Source organism: Panthera pardus, unplaced genomic scaffold (assembly GCF_024362965.1).
Source record: "Panthera pardus isolate Hobbes unplaced genomic scaffold, ASM2436296v1 HiC_scaffold_17, whole genome shotgun sequence".
Classification (NCBI taxonomy): domain Eukaryota; kingdom Metazoa; phylum Chordata; class Mammalia; order Carnivora; family Felidae; genus Panthera; species Panthera pardus.
In genome coordinates this window covers 46,762,372-46,785,313 of record NW_026526732.1, presented here as the reverse complement: position 1 = coordinate 46,785,313, position 22,942 = coordinate 46,762,372, and the positions used below count along the sequence as shown (strand labels likewise).

The 22,942-nt window shown below is 36.9% G+C and overlaps 1 protein-coding gene across 5 annotated transcripts in view; it reads left to right on the top strand.

Annotated features, from left to right (window-relative positions):
* The window catches only part of DSE (dermatan sulfate epimerase), an 80,700-nt gene that overhangs the window by 52,321 nt on the left and 5,437 nt on the right, over positions 1-22,942 (top strand). For 4 of the 5 annotated variants that reach the window (XM_019438926.2, XM_019438927.2, XM_019438928.2 and 1 more), the window contains 2 exons: positions 15,793-16,046; positions 20,537-20,776. In XM_019438926.2, coding sequence (XP_019294471.2) covers positions 15,793-16,046; positions 20,537-20,776 — 494 coding nt within the window. Of the gene's footprint in view, positions 1-15,792; positions 16,047-20,536; positions 20,777-22,942 lie in introns of those variants that run through there. The other variant, XM_053904550.1, reaches the window with a different exon arrangement.

Genomic DNA, 22,942 nt, shown 5'->3' with positions numbered 1-22,942 from the left:
TTTCCTTCGCATATTTACCCAGAAGTGGGATTGGTAGATCATAGGGTATTTCTGTTTTTAATTTTTTGAGGAAACTCTATTCCATTTTCCATGTGTCTGTACCAGTTTACATTCCCACCAGCAGTGTAGGAAAATTCCCTTTTCTCCACATCCTCACCAGCGTTTTTCTCTTGTCTTTTTGATAACAGCCATTGTAATAGGTGTAAGGTGATGTCTCGTGGTGGTTTTGATTTGCATTTTCCTGGTGGTTAATGATTTGAGTACCTTTTCATTTACATGTTGCCTGTTTTTATACATTGTTTGGGAAAATGTCTGTTCAGTTCCTCTGCCCATTTATTAATTGGGTTATTATTATTATTTTTTTAAGTTGTGTGAGTTCCTTATATATCTTGGATATTAACCCATTATCAGATAAGTATTTTGCAAATATTTTCTTGAATCCCATAGGTTGCCTTTTCATTTTGCTGATGGTTTCCTTTGCTATTTTTTTTTTTTTTTTTTTTTTCTGAAGCGTTTAGTTTTGATGTCCTATGTGCTTGTGCTTTTGGTGTCAAATCCAAAATAGCCTTACTAAGACCGGTATCAGAGAGCATTTTTGCTGTTTTTTTCCTAGTAGTTTTATGGTGTTAGTTCTTATGTTCAAGTTTGATCCATTTGAGTTGATTTTTGTGTACAGTATAAGACAGAGATTCAGTATAGTTCCTTTGCGTGAAGCTATCCAGTTTTCTCAACACCATCCATTGAAGCTATCCATTTTTCTCAACCCTATTCTTTCCCTATTGTATCTTCTTGTCTCTTCTGTCAGAAACTAATTTGCTGTATACGCATGGGTTTATTTCTGGGCTCTCTATTCTCCATTGGTCTATATGTCTGTTTTTATGCCAGGACAATACTGTCTGATTACTGTGGCTTTGTAATACTATTTGAAATCAGGAAGTGTGATGATGCCTCCAGCTTTGTTGTTCTTTCTCAAGACTGCTTAGTCTATTCAGTCTTTTGTGGTTTCCTATGAATTTTAGGATTTTTTTTTTTCTATTTCTGTGAAAAATGCCTTTGGAATTTTGATGGGGATTGCATTGAACCTATGAGTGGTTTTGGACATTTTAAACAATATTAGTTATTTCAATTCATGAGCATAGGATAGTTCTCCATGTATTTGTATGTTCTTTAATTTGTTTCATCAATGTTTTATAATTTTCAGTGTTGAGATCACTTACCTGATTAAATTTATTCCTAAGAATTTTTTGATGCTATTATAAATGAGATGTTTTTCTTAATTTCTCTTTCTGATAGTTGTTAGTGTACAGAAACACAGCTGATTTTTATAAATTGATTTTGTATCTTGCAACTTTAATTCACTTATTAGTTCTAACAGATTTGTTTGGTTGTTTTGTTTTGTTTGTTTGTTTTTTGTTTTTTTGCTTTTTTGGGTTTTTTTTTTTTTTTTTGGTGGAATCTTAAGTATCCCTAAAGGATACCTATAAAGTATCCTTTATATAATATCATGTCATCTTTAAATAGAGGCAGCTTTACTTCCTTCTGATTTGGATACTCTTTCTTTTTTTCTTTTTCTTCTTTTTTTTTTGTTTTTTTTTTTTTTTTTTTGTTTGCCTAATTGCTCTGGCTAGTACTTCTTTTTTTATTTTTTTATTTTTTTTAATGTTTATTTATTTTTGAGAGAGAAAGACACACACACAAAGTGTGAGTGGGTAAGGGGCTGAGAGAGGGAAACACAGATCCAAAGCTGGCTCCAGGCTCTGCACAGTCAGCACAGAGCCCAATGTGGGGCTCCAACTCACCAACTCAGATCATGACCTGAGCCGAAGTTGGATGCTTAACTGACTGAGCCACCCAGGCACCCCTGCTCTGGCTAATACTTCTGACATTACATTGAATAAAAATGGTGAGAATCGGCATCATTGTTTTGTACCTGATCTTAGAGGAAAAGCTTTTAACTTTTCCCTGTTGAGTGTAATGTTAGCTGTGGGCTTGTCATATATGGCTCTTATTATGTTTAGGTATGTTCCTTTTATACCCAGTTTGTTGAACTTTTATGATAAAAAGATACTGAATTTAGTCAAATGCTTTTTCTTCATCTGTTGAAGTGGTCATATGATTTTTACCTTCATTTTAGTAAATGTGGTATATCACATTTATTGATTTTTACATATTGAGCCATCCCTACATCCCTAAAATAAATCCTGCTTGGTCATGGTGATGATCTTTTTAATGTGCCATTGAATTCAATTTGCCAATATTTTGTTGAGGATTTTTGAATCTATGTTCATCAGGGATATTGGACTATAATTTTCTTTTTTTTACAACGTTCTTGTCTTCCCTTAGTATCAGGCTAACGCTGACCTCATAAAATGAGTTTGGAAGTATTCCATTCTCTTTTATTTTTTTTGAAAGAATTGGAACAGAATTGGTTTCAATTCTTTAAATGTTTGGAAGCATTCATCAGTGAAACTATCTAGTCCTGGACTTTTCTTTGCTGAGAGCTTTTTGATTACTAATTAAATCTCCTTGCTACTAGTTGGTCTGTTCAGGTTTTCTGTTTCTTCGTGGTTCAGTCTTGGTAGGTTGTGTATTTCTAGGAATTTGTCTATTCCTTTAGGTTATCTAATTTGTTGGTGTATAATAGTTCATAGTGATTTCTTTAAAAAAAAATTCTTTAATGTTTATTTTTGAGAGACAAAGGTGGGGGAGGGGCAGAGAGAGACAGAGACACACACAGAATCTGGAATAGGCTCCAGGCTTAGAGTTGTCAGTATAGCACAGAGCCCAATGCGGGACTCAAACTCATGAACCCCTGAGATCGTGACCAGTGCCAAAGTCTGACGTTTAACCAACTGAGTCACCCAGGCACCCTGTTCATAGTAATTTCTTATGAGCCTTGGTATTTTTGTGTCATCAGTTGTAACATCTATCATTTCTGATTTTGAGTCTTCCTTGCTTTTTATTAGTCTAAAGTTTGGACAATATTGTTTATCTTTTCAAAAAAAAAAAACGGCTCTTAGTTTCATTGATCTTTTCTATGGTCTTTTTATTGTTTTATTTATTCCTGCCTCATCTTCATTATTTCCATCTGTCCATTAATTTTGGACTTAATTTGTTCTTTTTCTAATTCCTTGAGATGTAAAGTTAGCTTGTTTATTGGGGAGCTTTCTTTTTTCTTAGTGTAGGCTTTTATCGCTGTGAACTTCCCTCTTATATTTTTATTTAAAAACTGTTTTAAGTTTATTTATTTTAAGAGAGAGTAAGAGAGAGCATAAGTGGGGGAGGAACAGAGAAACAGGGAGAGAGGGAATCCCAAGCAGGCCCACAACTGTCAGCGTAGAGCCTGATGTGGGGCTCAAACTCATGAACCATGAGATCATGACCTGAGCCAAAATAAAGAGTTGGCCACTTAACCAACTGAGCCACCTAGGCACCTCTGTGAACTTCCCTCTTAGAACAGTTTTTGCTGTATCCAATATGTTTTGGTATGTTTGTTTCCATTTTTATTTGTCTCAAGGTGTTTTTTTATTTTCCTTTTGTTTTCATCTTTAACTCACTGGTTACTTAGGAGCATGTTGTTTAATTTCCATCTATAATTGATTTCCAGTTTTATACCATTGTGGTTGGAAAAGATGCTTACTGGTCCAGCTCCTGGGTGGCTCAGTCATTTAAGCATCTGACTTGGGCTCAGGTCATGATCTCGTGGTCCATGAGTTCGAGCCCCGAGTCGGGCTCTGTGCTAACAGCTCAGAGCCTGAAGCCCACTTCGGATTCTGTGTCTCCCTCTCCCTCCACCCCTCCCCCATGCACACTCTGTCTCTCTCTCTTTCAAAAATAAACATTTAAAAAAAGAAAAGATGCTTACTATGATTTCAATTTTCTTAAATTTATTAAGAGTTGTTTTGTGACCTAACATATGATCTATGCTGGAGAATGTTCCACATGGGCTTGAGAAGACTGTGTATTCTGTTACTGTTGGATGGAATGTTTTCTAGATGCATATGTGGAGTCATCTGGTCTAATGTGTAGTTTAAGTACAATTTTCCTTACTGATTTTTTTTTTGTCTGGATGATCTATTCATTGTTGAAAGTGGGGTATTGAAATTTCCTACTATTACTGTATTGCTGTTCATTGCTGATTACTGTATTGCTAATGATCTGTTAATATTTGTTTTATACGTTTAGGTGTTTCTACGTTAGGTGCATACTTATAAGTGTTATATCGTCTTGGTGAGTTGACTCCTTTATCATTATGTATCGACCTTCTTTGTCTCTTGTTACCATTTGAGGCATCAGCACAGAGCCTGACGTGGGCTCAAACTTGAAACAGTGAGATTATGACCTGAGCTGAAGTCAGGACACTTAACTGAGCCACCCAGGCACCCCTGATAACTTTACTTTTAACACATTCAAAAGCTCTACATTTTTACACTCTTCCCCACCACATTTTATGTTTTTGATGTCAAAATTTACATTTCTTTACCCCCATTTACATTTTTAAATATTGTGCATCTATTAAAAAATTATTATATAATTATTTTTTATGTTCTTTTAAAATTTATACTAAAGTTCTAAGTGATTTACTCACAACCATTACAACATTAGAGTATTCTGAATTTGGGTGTACATTTATTTTTACCTGTGAGTTTTATACTTTCCTATGTCTTCGTGTTAGTAATTAGCATCCATTCGTTTCAACTTGAAGAATTCCCTTTAATACTTCCTGTAAGGCTGGTTAGTGGTGATGAGCTCCTTCAGCTTTTGTTTTAGTCAGCTTTATCTCTTCATTTCTGAAGGACGACTTTGCTGGGTAGAGTATTTTTTGATTGGCAGGGTCTTTGTTGTTGTTGTTGTTGTTGTTAGTATTATTATTAAAACATTTTGACTATGTCATCCCACTCCCTTCTGACCTGAAAGGTTTCTGCAGATAAATCTGCTCATAGTCTTAGGGGGGTTCCTAAGTATGTTAACGACTTACTTTTCTATTGCTGCTTTATGATTCTTTCTTTATCTTTTATTTTTGACAATTTAAATGTATCTTGTGGGTCTCTTTAGATTCATCATTTTTAACCCTTTGAGCTATCTGTATCTGGATGTCTGTTCATTTCTCCCCCAATTTAGCCATTATTTCTTTGAATAAGCTTCTGTCCCTTTCTCCCTTTTTTCTTTCTGATACCCCTATAATGTTTCTATTGGTCCTCTTCATAGTGTCCTTTAAGTCCCTTAAGCTATCTTTCCTTTTTTTCTTTTTTTTCTTCTCTGGCTGGATGAATTCCACTACCCTGTCTCTAAGTTTACTGTTCCTTTTTTCCACTTGAGCTAGTCTGGTGATGAATCCTTCTATCAAATTTTTCAGTTTCATTGTTATATTTTTCAGCCCTGTGATTTCCGTTTGGTACTTTTAATATTTTCTTTTTGTTGAAATGTTTACTTATTTCATACATTGCCCTCCTGACTTTGGTAAACATCTTTATGACTATTATTTTAAACTCTCTATCAGGCAAGCATTCATCTGTATTTCATTAAGATTGCTTCCTAGAGATTTATCTCATTCTTTTGGGGAACATATTGCCCTGTTTGTTCATTTCGTTTTGAATCAAATCCCAAACATTCATTTCACTTTAGTATTTATTTGACATATATTTAATTTGAAATATTTGAAACATTTACATAGTTCACAATGTGCCATATCAGAATCCTATTACATATGATCCTTGAGAAAACAACCTTATACATATGTGCTTTTGTCTTTGTGGAGCTGTATTTCTGTAAGTAATAGAAGTAGGTCAAAAGATAAAATGTTTGTATAATTTTGTTAAATTATTGCTAAACTCTATCCTATAGGATTTGTACTATTTTGCACCTCTAACAGCATTTTGACAGTGACCTCATTTCTCTACAGCTTTTACTAGAGTGTTTGTCATAGTTTGATATTTTACTAATCTGGATGTTACCTTATTGTTGATTTCATTTACATTTCTTTTATTATGAGATGAGAATTTGGGAGGGGAGATATATTTACCTTTCTTTTTTGTTAACTGTCTTGTCTTCTGTTCATTTTTCTAATGACATGATTTTTTTTTTTAATTTTAAGAGTTTTTTGTATGTTTGGATAAGTGTAGTTGTATTCAAGGTATATGATGCAGGTATTTTTTCCCAATTTGTCATTTGTGTTTGACTTTGCTTGTGGTATTTTTTTCCCCTATGCAAAAGTTCTTTTTAAAGTTTTATATGGCCAAAACGATCACTTTATTTTTCTGTGCTTTCTGTTTTTGAGTCATGGTTGGAAAGGTTTTCCTTCCTTAGGTCACAAAGGAATTCATCCATTTTTCTTCTAAGAGTACTGTGATTTCATATTTTACATTTAGATGCCTAATTTATTTAGAGTTTATTTTGTTGTATTCCATGAGGTTTGGATTCAGTTTTATCTTTTTTCAAATGACTGTCCAGTTGTTCCAAAAAACTTGTTTAAAGATACTTCTTTTTCCTGTTGATTTTTGATGCCACCTTTATCATGTGCCAAATTTCCACATTTCTGTTTTGCTTCATTTGTGTGTCTTTCTGTTCATATGTCAGCACCACTCTGTTTTGATTAGTGAAGCTTTAGAGCATGTTTTCTTCTCTGCAGAGCTAGTTACCCTCCATCATTGTTCTTTTAATTGACCTCCTTGGCTATTCTTGCATGCTTAATTTTTGTAATCAAATTGACAATTTTAAGGCATTGTTTCTTACATGATCATTGTATGCTTGCATAGTCATTGACTGAAGCAATGACGCAATAAGCTGTCCTGCTGAACCCTTTGAAACATATTTTACATTGTTAACGTATAAATGTGTATGTAACATATAAGTGTGTTTCTACTTATAAAATACAAAGATACTTTTTTAAATGTGCAAAAATCATTCGAATAAACTTTGTGAACAATATAGGCAAGTCTGTGTTATTCTCTCCTAGTCTTTGTAGGCTTCCCAATTTTTCCATTATAATGGGTTCTTTGATAGTTTTTCATTAGAATTTGATAGGTAAGGACTAGGGTCCTTTGAGCTCTGCCATTCCAATGAAACAGAGGTCTTGTTATCAAATTCGAATCATCTTGCCTATCATGTTTCTCCCCCTTATCTTTTCAGGCTGGACACTAGCCCAGGCTGGACACTAGCCCACTGGTCAGCTAAAAGGGATTACAATCATAAAAGCTATTTGATTCTATTTAAACAGATTATGCTTGGATGGCACACTTGGATGTTTGGTTAAGACTTGTGTCAGTGAACTAAACATTGGAATAATGGCATAGCAGTGCCTTTTCCCATTTAACAACACTACTCATTTAGCTTAGTATATTTTGACATTCAAATTAATTAATTTTCTCTACACATTATTTAGAATATTTTTTTAAGTAAAAAAGAATATTCTCTTTAATTTCTGCTTTCACATAAGTGATTCCTCAATATTCTGCTTGAGTGAAGCCAACCTAAACTAAATTTTTGTATTTTAGATTTTAAAATTTGGGATACTGAATTCTCATCTTTAAAATGAAATTAAGTGGTAATGTTTTGCTGTACTGAATCTAGTAATTTAATGAATATAGAAATACAGATAGTGGGAGAAAATGTCTTTTATTTTTTAGGGGTGATAAGATATTTTTCCTGAAGATCTCTTAATGTATATATATTCCTTCCAGCAATACTTTTTACCAAGTAGGGAATAAAGTAGATGTTAAAAAGGAAGCTCACTGACCATTTCTGTTTATTGTAGCCCTGTCCTGCTTAAGGGGCTAAAGGTTCTGAGCATGCAAGTTCAGGCCCACTATCCCCTTCACCAACCGTACCTAGAGTAGAATATTGGGAGCCCCAGGCTCAGTGGATGTCTGTGGAGAGAGAAAGAGTTGCTTCAGGCATTCTTCATGATTGGTATCTCATGTTCCTTGGGTGTTGAGCAACCATATGGACACAGAATCATGGTATCTCTTCTAATGTCTGCCTTTTTTCCCCACATTTCTTACCTTGTATCTGCCTTGGTGTCATGAAAATGGCAGGACTTGGAACCCTGTAATGCGTTTCAGCCTAAGTGCCCTTCTGCCTGGCTCTTGGTAGGTGTGTTAACGCTAGCACTTTCTTCTGGCCGGGTTCTTATTGCAAACTTGGTGACTTTCTTTGAAAGCACTGTGCTTTTCCTCACAAAGAAGTAAAATGATTCTAGATTCAGATGATCTTGGATGCCATTCTTGGCTCCACCATTTAACTTAACTGTGTGATCTTAAGCATGTAATTTTCCTGTCTCTAAATACTACTTTTACAGCTTATAAAATGGACATGTAATACTTAATGTGAGTTTTGAAGATTAGATGAAATAAAGTACAAAAGGGCTTGGAACATGCTATGCGCTTAATATGAAGTACAACATCTCTGTTTCCTCCCAGTTATAAATAGTGAATTTTGCTTGATGATGCAAATGCCACTCTTAGCCACCTGATCAAACACTTAGAATATGGACACCAAGGCAGGCCAGAATTTAGCTGAGTATGCCCCTTGGATACCTGGCCACCCACTCAGAGGCCCCCACATCAAGTCTCTCTAAATTCCAGGTTTATTCTGCTCTCCTTGGAAAGTCACTGTCGAGGCCCCAATGTGCTTCACAGGCAAGGCCACACAGCTTAGAAATCCACTTCCTTTGGCTTAATTTTATAGGAATAACTTAACGATATTTAATGTATTACTGACATTTAACATTCATAGTTAGTTTTCATGTTTAACTTACGGAAGGAAAAAAGATGAATCACAGCTGCCATTAGTCATGTTTTAAAAACAGTGGTACTACATGACTCTCCTAACTTATTGGAAGCTGTTTCTAAGCACACAAAGGCAATTGATTGAAAATTGAATGACTTTCTATCAGATTACTGTCTTGAGGGTGCTTTTAGAGTGAAGAGACCAATTTACATCTTAAGGTAGAATTGACCTTATTTTGGCATATTTGGGTGGTGTGACCCAGGGCACACAGTAGGCAGAGGTGTGGCTAATATACAGTAGACACAACAGCCGTGAAGCTGGTAAAAGTGAAGTTGGTACTGCTCCAGCCTGTAAAGTTTACCCTTGGGAATAATTTCTGAAGTGTTCATTGCTATGTTCTACATTTAAATTCCTAATTATTTTAAAGCTTCTTTCATTTTTCTTAAATTTATATTGCTATAAATATCAAGTGTCTAAAACCAGATTTTGTTAACATAAAAAGAACATTTTTTTAATGTTTATTTTTGAGAGAGAGACAGACAGACAGACAGAGCAGGAGCGGGGGAGGGGCAAAGAATCTAAAGCAGGCTCCAGGCTCTGAGGGGTCAGCACAGAGCCTGACATGGGGCTTGAACTCGTGAACTGTGAGATCGTGACCTGAGCCGAGGTTGGATGCTTAACCGACTGAGTCACCCGAAAGCCCCTAAAGCCAGATTTTTTAACATGAATCTTCTGTATGAATTTACTAAATATTTTATAGGTTAATAAAACTAAATGTTACCTCAGAGAAAAAGGATTGTTTTTGAGTTCTGCTTTTTGTAAAAGCTAAACAAGCAGTAGAGCTTCATTTAAACATGCTTATAAAAATGTATAAATTTGCCTATACCATGGATCAAATCATGACCTTCAAGATATAGTTACATATGGAAAAGTATGACATAAAATTGTTAGGCTGTAAAATGTGCTAGAAAACGGGACTAATAACCATAATAACATTGTAAAGGGAGTTACGAGTTGTCCCATTGTTTCTAGTATTTATTTTTTCTATACTATTAATTCATTTAAATAAATATCAGTGATTTTTTGACCCCTCTTAGATTTTAAATTTTTTTTTTTAACGTTTATTTATTTTTGAGACAGAGAGAGACAGAGCATGAACGGGGGAGGGGCAGAGAGAGAGGGAGACACAGAATCGGAAGCAGGCTCCAGGCTCTGAGCCATCAGCCCAGAGCCCGATGCGGGGCTCGAACTCACGGACCGCGAGATCGTGACCTGAGCCGAAGTCGGACGCTCAACCGACTGAGCCACCCAGGCGCCCCGACCCCTCTTAGATTTTAAACACCAAACTTCTGTTATTCCAAGCATTTACCTTAACAGTGTTTGTGTAAATGAAATAGCATAAAAGTAGAGTATTCTGTAAACCTTGTAATACTAAATGTTAATCTTTTCACAGATGGTTATTTTGAAAGACTATGTATCTATTAGAGCTATAAGAAAAAAATTTAAATACAGTCATTTGATCATAAATCTATACAAATAAAAATAGATGCCAATATTATTGTTAAGCTTCTTTTTACTCGTTTTATCAAGTAAACTGTCCAATTTTAAGTATGACTTCTAAGGATGCCCACTGTACTCTGTACATAATAGATGGTTCAAAAGGCGTTTATGATAATGGAGGCAGTCTGTTCATATAAAACTATTATAAAAATTTGGATCAATGAAGCTATTGCATTTTGGAAAGATTTTTTTGCCACTTTTCTTCCTTTTGTAGCCATCTTGATTCATGGAAGCAGCACATCTTGATAACCTCTATTCCTCTCCTCACCAACACCATACCCCCAACCTAGGCCATTAATAGTTCATTTTTGTGTTCATATCCTTCTGTTTCACATAAATTCTCTTAAACTTATCTCTGAAAGTGGTCTAGGCAGCTTTTTAAAAACTTTTTAGAGTCAGAACTCTTTTACACTCTTAAAAATTAATGAAAACATCAAAGAGCTTTGTGAAGACTATACCTATTGATATTTACTATGTTAAAAATTAAAGCTGAAAGATATTTAAAACATGTATGCATTCATTTTAAAGGTTCATTTTTTTTTCCTTTTAGGGTGAGAGGTCCATTTTGTATTAACATTAACATATTTTTAGGAAGAAATAACTATACTTTTTTAAAACAAAGCATTTAGCACAAGAGATCTTTGTTGCTCATTCTTGCAGATTTTGCACGCCTACTGTATTCAGTCTGTCTCAGTGTGGTGTTTTGGTTTCTATATATGAAGAAAATACAACCGCTTCATATCAATATGTGCTTGAAAAGGACAGAGTTTTTAAGAATCTTTTCAGAAAATTATGGATATTCTTTGATTCTATACTAGAACTTGACAAGTAGTCGTTGCATAAAAGTTGGTTTTAAATGGACTCTGATTCATAAAAGTACGGGATCTGAAGCCATGTTAATGAGCTCCCATCTTTTAATTAGTAGAATAATCCATTGGTAGATCTTTCATCTGTGCATGGTTTTATAATAGCTTGCCTTTTGTATTTTGAATGTTTGCTTGCTGAGTTATTCCAGTCTTCCAAGTGTTGATGTATTTAGTTACACAGTATAAAAATAATTCACATTTGTTATTACTGACCTCATCAGAAAAACTTTTATGTGTTGGTAAACTCTTAAGCACATGGTAGTAGATACACATTTTCTAAAATTCTTATTTTCTCTTGGAAGCTCAAATTTAGTCATTGGCAGCAAAGGCTTTCAATTTTCTTTGAGCCGGCAGGCTTCTTCATCTTCAAGAAAACTTCCACTTAAATACCTGAGTCTAAATAATTGCAATTTGTCAGTTTGTCATTTTCTCACATAAAAATGATGTTTCATGGGAAAAAAAAAAGGAGCTACTTCAGCTCTTAATGCATAGTTTCTTTTCATTGTGATAGTTACTGCACTTTGGTGTCCACTGTGCTTTTTACATAGTTTTCATTTCATCACACAGAATATGGAAAAGAGATATACGCAAAGATTTGAGATTTGATAAAATTAATAATCTTCACACTTTATCAAGGATATTCTTTTTTTAATTTTTTTTTAATGTTTATTTATTTTTGAGGGAGAGAGAGAGCACAAGCAGGGGAGAGGCAGAGAGCGGGGGAGACAGAGAATCCCAAGCAGGCTCCAAGCCGTCAGCACAGAGCCCAAAGCGGGGCTCAAACTTGCAAACTGTGGGATCGTGACCTGAGCCTAAGTCAAACACTTAACTGACTGAGCCGCCCAGGTGCCCCCTTTATCAAGAATATTCTTAAGTGAAACTGGCTTGTGTGTGTGTCTGTGTGTGTAGCTTAGAGTTCATGACAGTATGCAGAATCAGGCAAGGATTGCTAGAGCAGTTTGGTACCTCTGCTGGACTCTTGCTTAAGGTGCCAGTGTTTTTAACCTGTAAGTGCTGTGGCACCATCAGTGCAAATGTCAGCATATAACGTATTTGTATTATCAGGAAACTAATTTTTACTTGAGGATTCCCTCAAAGAGTCTCTAAGGCCCTGGAGATCCATGGACCTTACTTTAAGATTGGCCCGTAAGGGAAGAAGGTATAGTTTATAACAAGAGGGCTACAGTAAACATTTTTCTAACCCTCCTCTTAACTGACTCGCCAGTGAAATTAGCCTCCATTCCTTGTGTCATCTGGCAGCAACTCTCACAAAATGCTGAATGTCAAGGTTGGTCAGCTGTCCTCTGCTATGTCCATTCATCTCTGTTCCCACCAGCAGAGTGAAGTGTTTTTGCAAATACCAGTTGTATTCTCAAATGACTTTATGCCAATGCCATCAATACTTGTAGTTATACAATTTTAATATTATGTAAGTAAGTAGGAGTTCAAAAAGAAAAAACTTAGTGTTTCTAAAACTAACTTAAATGCTTTGGAATGACTTACTGTAAAAGATTGCTATCATATAATTTACTGTGGATGAGATTTGTAAAAGGTTAGGGAAAAATATACAAATCTGGAAGGATTCTGCATTTCTTCACTAATATCTTTAATTTCTATATTATAAAGAAACTAAAGCTTGCAATTGTGATGATGTGTTGTGTGTGTTCTTTGCAGGAAAGAACAATGAAACCAATCTTTAGACTCACAGTTTTTAAAAAAAAGGCTTTTATCTCACCTTCAAAAGATTAATGAATGTATGTACATACGGATATGTTAAGCTGAAGTAAAATTCATAAGTTAATACCTGTATCTTTTTTTTTTTAATGATTCACCACTTAACCAACTTTTCCAGTAGATTTACTGACCAGTAGTGAGAGTCACATTGAATCAGATAGTTACTTTGCTGCTATCCATGTGCTAGAAGCAAATTTCCTTTGGTTTCCATGACAGTAAAATATGCTCTCTCCCATCATTGCACTTTGAATCTGTGGCTGGGTCAAATTGTATTGGTAAAGTATTTAGACAGCCTTTTAGAAATATAATCTTACAGGTCAGATTTCATAATGATACAGTGATGAGCCGGATGGTATCAGCTTTTTTTCAAAGTCAGTATACTAGCATTTTGTTGAGTTGGGAACTGCCTGGAATAAGCAAGTATATGGGGGCATCTTGGAGATTTCATAGTTCGCCTAATTTCATAAATTGCATAATAATACTTCCTGAAGGATGAGAATTATAATAATAAGTGTTCTTTGATCTACGAAAATAAGTTCCCTGGTCAATCAGATGTGTCAGGATTGGGGCGATGGTAGCGGTTCACTGATGTCAGCTCTCCCATGGCCAAGTACGTATGCTGTCGTTTATAGATGCATCGTGACATGGCGCAGAGACAGGGGCTGGGAAACAAATGGCCTGGACTCTCTGCCTGGCTTGCTTAGCAACCACCAGGAGTCAGTGAAGACTGTGTTCCTAACTCCCTAACAGTGAGCTTGCAGGATAAGTTGTTTTCCCTGGAAGTGGAGGGTTCATTCATACTCTTCATAGTGTGTTTACAACCAGTACATGCTAGTTGCTTTGTCTGTGACCAAACGATTAAAAAACTCATCAACCTTAGTTAGTTTAGCACCAGGCTATATCACCACAGCTAACTAAACACTGAAATTATCAAATGCCAAGAGATTTCTCCGGATGCGTGATTTCATGATGATCGCATATTCACTGTTAACAGTGTGACCTGGTCTTATAGGCCTATTCCTTCTTTTTTCCTTTTTTTCCAAAAATGTTTACGGAGTATCTGCGGTGTGTCAGACACTGTTGTAGGGTTAGGGATCCTATAGTGAATACAACAGAGGCAAAAATAAAACCCTGCACTTGTAGAATTTAGCACCTGGTAGAGGATACATGTACATATGTATATGTATACATACATATACATGTACATGTACATACGCAATCACACATACATACATATATACATACACAAATGCAAAGAGGACAGAAAAAGTGACAAAGGGAAATGAGATACTGTTAGTTGGAATTCTGCAGGGTGACCATAGAAGGCAACATTAAGATCATGTCTTTCATACAAACTCCTAAAAGAAGGCTATAGTCTAGAGGAAGTGGTCTCTCAGGACATTTGTGTGTGTGTGAAGAGAGAGAGAATCTTAAGCAGGCTCCATGGTCAGCCCAGAGCCTGATGTGAGGCTTGAACCCATCATCTTGGGATCATGACCTGAGCCGAAATCAAGAGTTGGCCGCTCAGCTGACGGAGCTGCTCAGGTGCCCCTTTCAGAACATTTTTAAGTATCCTTGTCCTGGGATCTCTGGGGTTTGCATGGGAGAAATACTGCATCTTAGTTTTCACGGACTCTGACTGAAATTTAGCATTTCTTCCAAATGATGTACATAGGTAACCGCTATAGTAATATTGGGAGAACTTGTAACTTTGTTGCAGAGAGATATTTTCGTGTCCCATTATAGGTATTATAGACACTCTTGCTTATGCTTGTCACGACTTATAAATTATGGTAGTTCCTATCTCTACTGTTAAATCTTGGTTTTTAGTGCCGTAATAAAGAAGCACAGAGATCACAATTTTTAAAAACTCTGTATTAATAGTTAGATGTCAAAGTAATAGTTTTCCTTATATCCCTACGTAATCTATCTTATGAATTTTAGAGCGTTAAGAGGCTGAGGCTTCACCAGATTGCCAAGAGGTCAGGAGGTTCCTGGCATAGAAATATTAAGCTTTCATTTAATCCCCAATCAAGAATTTTCTTCAACCTTCCAACCGTACAGCACTTCCTTCACTTGTGTCCTTCTCCTAGAGATTAGTCACATACATCTTGAGATGGTTTGGGCTTTCTGGATAGTTCCGTAGAATTGTGATTGTGAAAGATCCCTTTTAAAAAGCTGCCTCTGTAATGCAGGCCACACAGTATTAAAACACTTGCAGAATAATGTAGCAAGTTAAGCAGAAAGTTGGCTTCCTAGAAAGTGACGGTTTCATATTTCACAGGTCAGCTTTTACATTTCTCTGGAAGTTATTACTCAAAGGACCTAAAGGCAGTGCAGTTCATCTTAAGAGAAAGAACAAGATGTAGAAATCTGAGTTAGAATCAGTTCATTTCACTCACTTTAACTAGATTTCATAGGCTGTGATACCTTCACCTTGACCTGCCTATGGGAAATAAGATGGGATGTACATGTTCCACTGGTTTGGCAAGGAAGCCCTAAGAATAAAACTGAGAACCTCTTACACAGGTAAAAAGGGGAGGGTGAGTATTGGTGAAATGGGTACTCCTGAGAATTTTGCCCTGCCACTACATGTTATATGCTTTAGATCTCTTTGACCATATCCTTCTACCTCTCGTCGAAAGTAAAAAGTCAAAAGTAAAAATTCTCAACATCTTGATGTTGCCAGAAATCTGAGAGAAAAAAAATCATTTGTTCTGTAATTTTCCCATGAGATGAACCTTATGCTTGTGTCTACGGTGGAAGGAAGCTAATTGTGAGGCACTAAACCTCTTGGATTGTGTCTTCAGTGGTGCCCTTTCCTTCTAAGAAACAGATACTCGAAAAGTGGGATGAACGCTATAAGACCCTTGCACTCAGTCACGTGGTTGATTTTCCTCTGCAGGCTGGTGAAAGACGCTCCTTGGGATGAAGTCCCGCTTGCTCACTCCCTGGTTGGTTTTGCCACTGCCTATGACTTCTTGTACAACTACTTGAGTAAGACACAGCAGGAGAAGTTTCTTGAAGTGATTGCCAATGTCTCGGGATATATGTATGAAACTTCATACCGAAGAGGATGGGGATTTCAGTACCTCCACAATCACCAACCCACCAACTGCATGGCCTTGCTCACGGGAAGCCTAGTTCTGATGAATCAAGGTGCGTGTGGACACAATCGAGGGGATGCCCAAGCCAGTATCAGTCACAGTTGCCTTGAGAGCAGAGCATTTTTGTATCTAGCCTTAGTATATATGTTCATGGTCAGATCCCAACTAAGTTCATGAGATGAAGTAATACCTAGGACATCCCTTAGAGAATTGAGACACATCTCTTTCCTCATTTCTGCTAGTTATATTAGCCTGCAGGTTATTTAAGTAAGGCTTCTGATTGTGCCAAGCCATATCCTTACAGCACACCGTCAGTGGTGAAAATTCATTTTCCCAGAGAATTTTGACAGTGAAGACAGCCATCCTGGATAAATGGAGTTTTTAGTTTCATTCATTCATTCATTCATTCATTCAAATTTGTATTTAAATTGTAGTTAGTTAACATGCAGTATAATATTGGTTTCAGGAGTAGAACCTAGTGATTCAGCACTTAAACATAACACCCAGTGCTGTCTTCCATAATACCCGTCACCCATCTTATCTGTCTCCCACATACGTCTCTCCTTCAACCCTCAGTTTGTTCCCTGTCTTTAAGAGTCTCTTGTGATTTCCTTCTCTCTCTCCCTTTTTATTTTTCTCCCTTCCCATATGTTCATCTTTTTAAAACCTAAGTGGGTGGTTTATTATTTGAAATGACTGTTCTTTGCAAATAGATGTCTATCATTACAACACTACTTTTTTTCTCTAAAGACTGCAAACAACCAATCTAGATCATTTAGCTCAAATTTGGAAGTGACTTTTGTGGATCACATAGCTACTTTGCATTAATGTATTATGTAATTGCTGCTATTACATTTTCTCTGCTTGTATAATTCTGACTTAATTACAACACCTGTGAAAGTCTACAAATGATTAAATAAGACTGTATTTAAGAAAAGCAGCCCTAAGATCACAGTGAATTATTAGGATACTAAATATATACTTGGAATAGGCAAATCTAACAGAACTCTTGACTACTTCCCCATGAGATTTAGTATGCATTTTGTAGATTATCCAACATCAGATTTCCTCAAGTCTAGCTTTCTCCCTTGTCTTACCAACCAGCCATCACTTTTAATTAGTCTTAGAGGAAAAGAAACTAACATTACCTAAGCATATGACACGTGCTAATCCTTTTCCCTGTTTTATTTAATTATCGCACTAGCCATATAAGGTAGCTGGGATTTGGACCTAGTTCTGGCCAAACTCAAAGTTTACTCTCTTTCCATTACATTTTGTTGCCTCTCTTGGAATAGAGATTCAATTTATAATAATTTAAGGAAAGCTTTAAGAGGGTAGAGTTTCATCCTAGCTCCCTTTGTCCCCTACTCTTACAAAAACAAACAAGATTTAAAAGATGAAAATGCAAATAAATAAATTAATTAATTAATTAAAAAATGAAAGATTAAAATGCAAACCTTCAAAGTATTTATAAATCCCAATGCCTGTGGAATGACATCATCATGAAATGGTGGAAGGAACCCAAGATGAGCTAGGTCTCAGCCCGGGTCCTTGGTTTTAGCCCAATATAGTGTTATTTCTTTATATAAATGTTTAGTTCTTTAGTAGCAGGAAGAGAGCTTACTTCTTCATTCTTTGTGGTAGATAAAATTGTTCCAGAAAGTATGCAGGCATCGAAAATACTGGTTCAGATTGGATCAAAATGTGTAGTTCTCCCCTGGCAGGAGTTTTCATTGTGCATTTATTTTGTGATTACAGTTCTGGTTGCTCAGAACTATGGGATACAGTCTTACAGAACCCCCACATAGGCAGTGTACGCTTTTTTTTTTTTTTAAGTTTATTTTTGAGAGAGAGACAGCTGGGGAGGGGCAGAGGAGAAGGGGACAGAGGATCTGAAGTGGGCTCTGTGCTGATAGTAGAGAGCCCGATGCGGGGCTTGAACTCACAAACTGTGAGATTGTGACTTGAGCCGAAGTCGGAGGCTTAACCGACTGAGCCTTTCAGGTGCCCCAGCAGTGTACATATTTATGAGACGATTGGACAGACGAAGAGGTGAAATCTCTGGCCCTGCACATCTCAGTTAATAATCAGGCTTACAGTCCTGGGTTTGTTGGCATACCCACTACCTTTAGGGGCTGCCTCACAGGCTGTTTCAACAATCCCGCGTTCTCCAGACCAGCCTCGTAGATACTGACTAGGTAGCTTAGTGTATCGGTAGTTCTCAGCAGACTCACATAAAATCTCAAAAGTGGGAGAATTCGAACTCGGTGCACAGGGACCGCAAGCTCACACATAAGCAGTTTACACATCAGTTGCAAAGAAGATAGATGTGAAATGTTTAAATGATTATGCAATAGTTATAATAGCAACAGAGAATAAAGTAAGAGGTACCATGAAGCTATGGTTAAATATCAATTGAGTGTATTAAGTTTGAATTCAGGAAAACAGTCTTCTTTAGGTGGGTTAGAGAAGGTTCATAGCACTTTGAAAGATTGACAGGGTGTATGGATAATGAAAATAATGAAGCACATTCCAGGCAAGGTCTATATGGATGGTAGATAAACACAGAGCATAGCATCAATAACAATCCCAGCGCCTCATATTGACAGATTTGAAGTTTACAAAGGTAGACATTGCCTCATGTCTCCTGAACAAGGTTGTTGTAAGGAAAAAATAAGGAAAAGCTAGGTAATGCGATATCAGTTAGCAGGCCTGATTTTAAGCATCACTTGGAGATGGTAGATATGGAGAAGAAAAAGATGATGACTGGAATTTTTATTTTTTTAATGTGTATTTATTTTTGAGAGAGACCACGCAAGCAGGGGAGGGGCAGAGAGAGAGGGAGACAGAGAATCCGAAGCAGGCTCCGTGCTGTCGTGTTTTGCCCCTGATGTGGGGCTCCAGCAGTCCTCGAACTGTGAGATCATGACCTGAGCCGAAGTTGGATGCTCAACTGACTGAGCCACCCGGACACCCCTGGAATTTTAAACCCTAATGATTAGAGAATGGAAACTGAAAACTCTCCAGAAGACTGGCATGTCAGGTGTAGAGCTGGATAGGAGGTGTCAATGTACAATTAACAGTCACCTCTGCAAAGCTGAGCCTGAGAACAGTGCTGCCCTCATGAGATGGGAGCCCGGTCCTGCATAGCCTGGGACCTTGGATTTAGGCTGGGGTCTGTGGTCCCGGGGCCCCTGGAAGCCCTCACCCCCAGCACATGTAGTAAGCTGTGGCAGTGTTTGGCACTGGTGATCACACACATGTCTGTGGGGGTAAAGCCACAAAACTCCATCCACATCAGGAGGCAATGAGCTTAATTTTATCCTCACTGGTTCTATGTTTTAAATATAAGCAAACAAAACAAACCTGAAATCTAAAGACCTAGGTTCAGATCAAAGTCCTGTTCACTTTTAGTCATGTGTCAGAGGTCTTGCACAAGGCAAGCTTTCTGTAATTTTGGAGTAACAATGCCTAATTGAATTGTTAAAAGGATTAAGTAAGATTGTGTTCAGTGCTGTGGAGATTATAAATGTTTTAGAAATGTGAGTTGTTACTGTTACCAAAATGCTAGCCTTGCAAGAATTATAGAAAACTAGCATTTTTGAGTCAAAAGAATTTTATAAAGTTTGTAGGCCTTTAATTTTCAGTTGCAGAAATTGAAAAATGTGACAGCTTGAGTGCTTGAACCAAATTTTGGACCTCATTTTAGGTAGGTTCAGAACTCCAAGTTGATTATTTTTACCATTAGATTGTCACTCCAATGGTCTCTCTACCCCGCTGTGCTGCCTTTTGAGATCCTCTGGAATCTAAAAGCACATGAAGAATGAGAAACTGTCTTTAATGACAGGACAAACTGAAGACTATCTGCTTAGGCTTTATCGTATTTGCAGCTTATTAAAAATCCTATAAAATAATGGTGCAAGTTATATGAAGTATTAAGCTTCAAAAATATTTTCAAGTAGTAGTTTTTAAAAAACTTGAAGGAGTGTCCGAGGGGCTCAGTCCGTTGAATGTCCGACTTCGACTCAGGTCATGATCTCTCACTTAGTGAGTTCGAGCCCCACGTCAGGCTCTGTGCTGACAGCTCAGGGCCTGGAGCCTGCTTCGGACTCTGTGTCTCCCTCTCTCTCTGCCCCTCCCCCGCTCACGCTCTGTCTCTCTCAAAAACAAATAAAATTTTTTTTTTTAATTTAGAAAAATTGAATTAAATCTCAATATACAAGATCTTTACATATAGACATAAAGTTATCTTAGATGTGATGAGGTTTCAGTTTATTTAACAGCAGTACTCATTTCAAGGTTTATCTTCATTTAATAAGGGACTTGTATTCAAGAACTTTTTAACCCACATCATGGACCTGACCCAAACCTAGATTAGCAGAATGCTGTTTGTAATGTTGATAAATGAGTTTTGCAAAATGCCATTTGTAATATAAACTAGCCAGATGACTCAGAGGGTTTTATTTGGCTATCATTTTGCCAAATTTTGTTTATGCTTTATTAGAGCCATAGTGATTGTATCCGTGTGTTTTCATTCTTCAGGGTATCTCCAAGAAGCATACTTATGGACCAAACAAGTTCTGACCATCATGGAGAAGTCTCTGGTCCTGCTCCGAGAGGTGACGGATGGCTCCCTCTATGAAGGAGTTGCCTATGGCAGCTACACCACTCGATCCCTCTTCCAGTATATGTTTCTCGTTCAGAGGCACTTTGATATCAACCACTTTGGCCACCCATGGCTGAAACAACACTTTGCGTTTATGTATAGAACTATCCTACCAGGTACAGTGAGGAATCAGAAGTGGGAAAGTGGGAAAGCATTAGCAATTATGTTTGTTTCTGATTATGAAAATGGGCTAGATGAGGAGAAGAAATGTGAGGTTTGAGTCATACTGAGGTTAGACTTTTTGTCAAAAAAATAAAGAATTCAAGAGTTATGTATCACCAGAACATTCGGGGAATTAATGCGAGGATTTGTGATTTACATACTCTAAAACTTGGAGCATAATGGATCAGATACAATTCATAGCCCCCATAGTACTTTTATTTTTGTAGATGTAAAACTTGGGTACGTATACAAATTACTTTTCATGAATCTTCACAAAATATAAACATTTATGATTACATGGTAATTTTCCTTGACGAATGATCATAACTTGAGTCTCTTTCATTTTTTAGTTTTTAGTTTTTTATTTCCGAACTATATATATATATTCAAAATGAAAGATTACACCTATGTATTTGCTGGAGCTTTGGTGTTTTCTTTAAACAGTTTATTGAAAAAAATTACATAAAAAATAAAAAAATGAATTGCTGTAAGGGCACCTGGGTGACTCAGTCAGGTCTGACTTCGGCTCAGGTCATGATCTCACGGTCTGTGAGTTCGAGCCTCACGTTGGACTCTGTGCTGACAGCTCAGAGCCTAGAGCCTGCTTTGCATTCTGTCTCTCTCTCGCTCTCTCTCTCTCTCTCTTTCTGCCCTTCCCCTGCTCATGCTGTGTCTCTCTCTCTCTCTGTGTGACTCAAAAATAAATAAACATTTGAAAAGTCAAAAAAAAATGAATTGCTATAAAACTTCTAAATTCTGTGTTGCTATGTAGCTTAGGCTTCTAAGAGAACTGGCTCTAAAAACAGATGTATTTGATTCAAGAACGCATTCATTTCTAGGACAGCCTTATAACTCTCATTTCTAAACAAGACTAAGATGTTTGAAAAAGTTTAGGATGTAGATTTTCATCAGGATGGGGATTTTTTTTACCCCAGTGAAATGCAATTTTTAGATGGTGATTCTAGACCTCTAGTAAATAATCCAGTCTTTAAATCTTTTGCTCTGGTTGTTTACACATGAACTGAATAGTACTTCCATTATTGGATTAGTCATCTAGAAAACACTACAGAGCAAAAGAACCCTAAGATTCTTAAAGTTTAGTTGAGACTTAACATTCAGAACCCTATTGTTTCACTGCATATTCTTAGATGGAGGAGAGGTCTGTTTTGTAGTTTATCTTGATAAACAAAGGCCATCTAAAGCAAGGGATCTTGAAGAGGTCTCACTGCTTTGTAATTTGAGCTGAGATCTAACAGCCAGCCACATCACTGCTGTGAGCTGTGTCCCTGACTGCATCCTAAACTGGAAGACAGTATAAATACCTCTAAGAGAAAGATTAATGTATTTGTGCCAATTAATCCAGCAAATCTTTATTAAACATCTACATGCCAGGCATTGTACAAGGCAGGGGATTCAAAGAGAAATAAAGCATATCATCTGCTTGCAGGGAATTCACAGATTAATAGAAGATTCAGAAGTCACATTTTATCATAAGACTTATTTGCAGTAGCATCTACAAAGCTGGTAGAAGTGAAAACACTAGCTGTAAATTATGTAAATACAGTCATGGCATCTTTTTAGAAGGGATTGTGTGTTAAAAGTCAGTCTGTTCTCAACAGCATTTCTCTTTTTGTTCCCTCTACAATGTCTGTTCTAGTACCGATTATTCCTGTCTGGCTCAGAGTTGCCTCCCATTCTTCAGGAACACCTGGATCATATCCAGTCTTACCTGCTTTTGTTTTGCTGACCTATTCCTGTATGATCTTTGCATTTTCTAACTTCCAGCAGTATGTATTAGCAGGCTCTTCTATGGGAATTGTTTTCTTCCTATAGAAATGGAGTTTCTCCCTTAAACCTTATCACTTCCACTTTATTGGATGCAAGATTGAAGCACCTTCTGTCATTATCTTGGCATAGAACGTGGGTTGAGTTGGTAGGAGGGCTGATGTTCATTCCAGGTTCTGGAGCTCACCATGCACCAGAGGATAGATAGCCTGTGTGTCTACGCAAATATAATTACACGTAGCATGGACATTGGAAAATGAGGAAGGGGGCCGTATACATACGCATTAGGAACTATGGCACTTCTGTTACCAATAATAAGCTGCCACATAACAGAC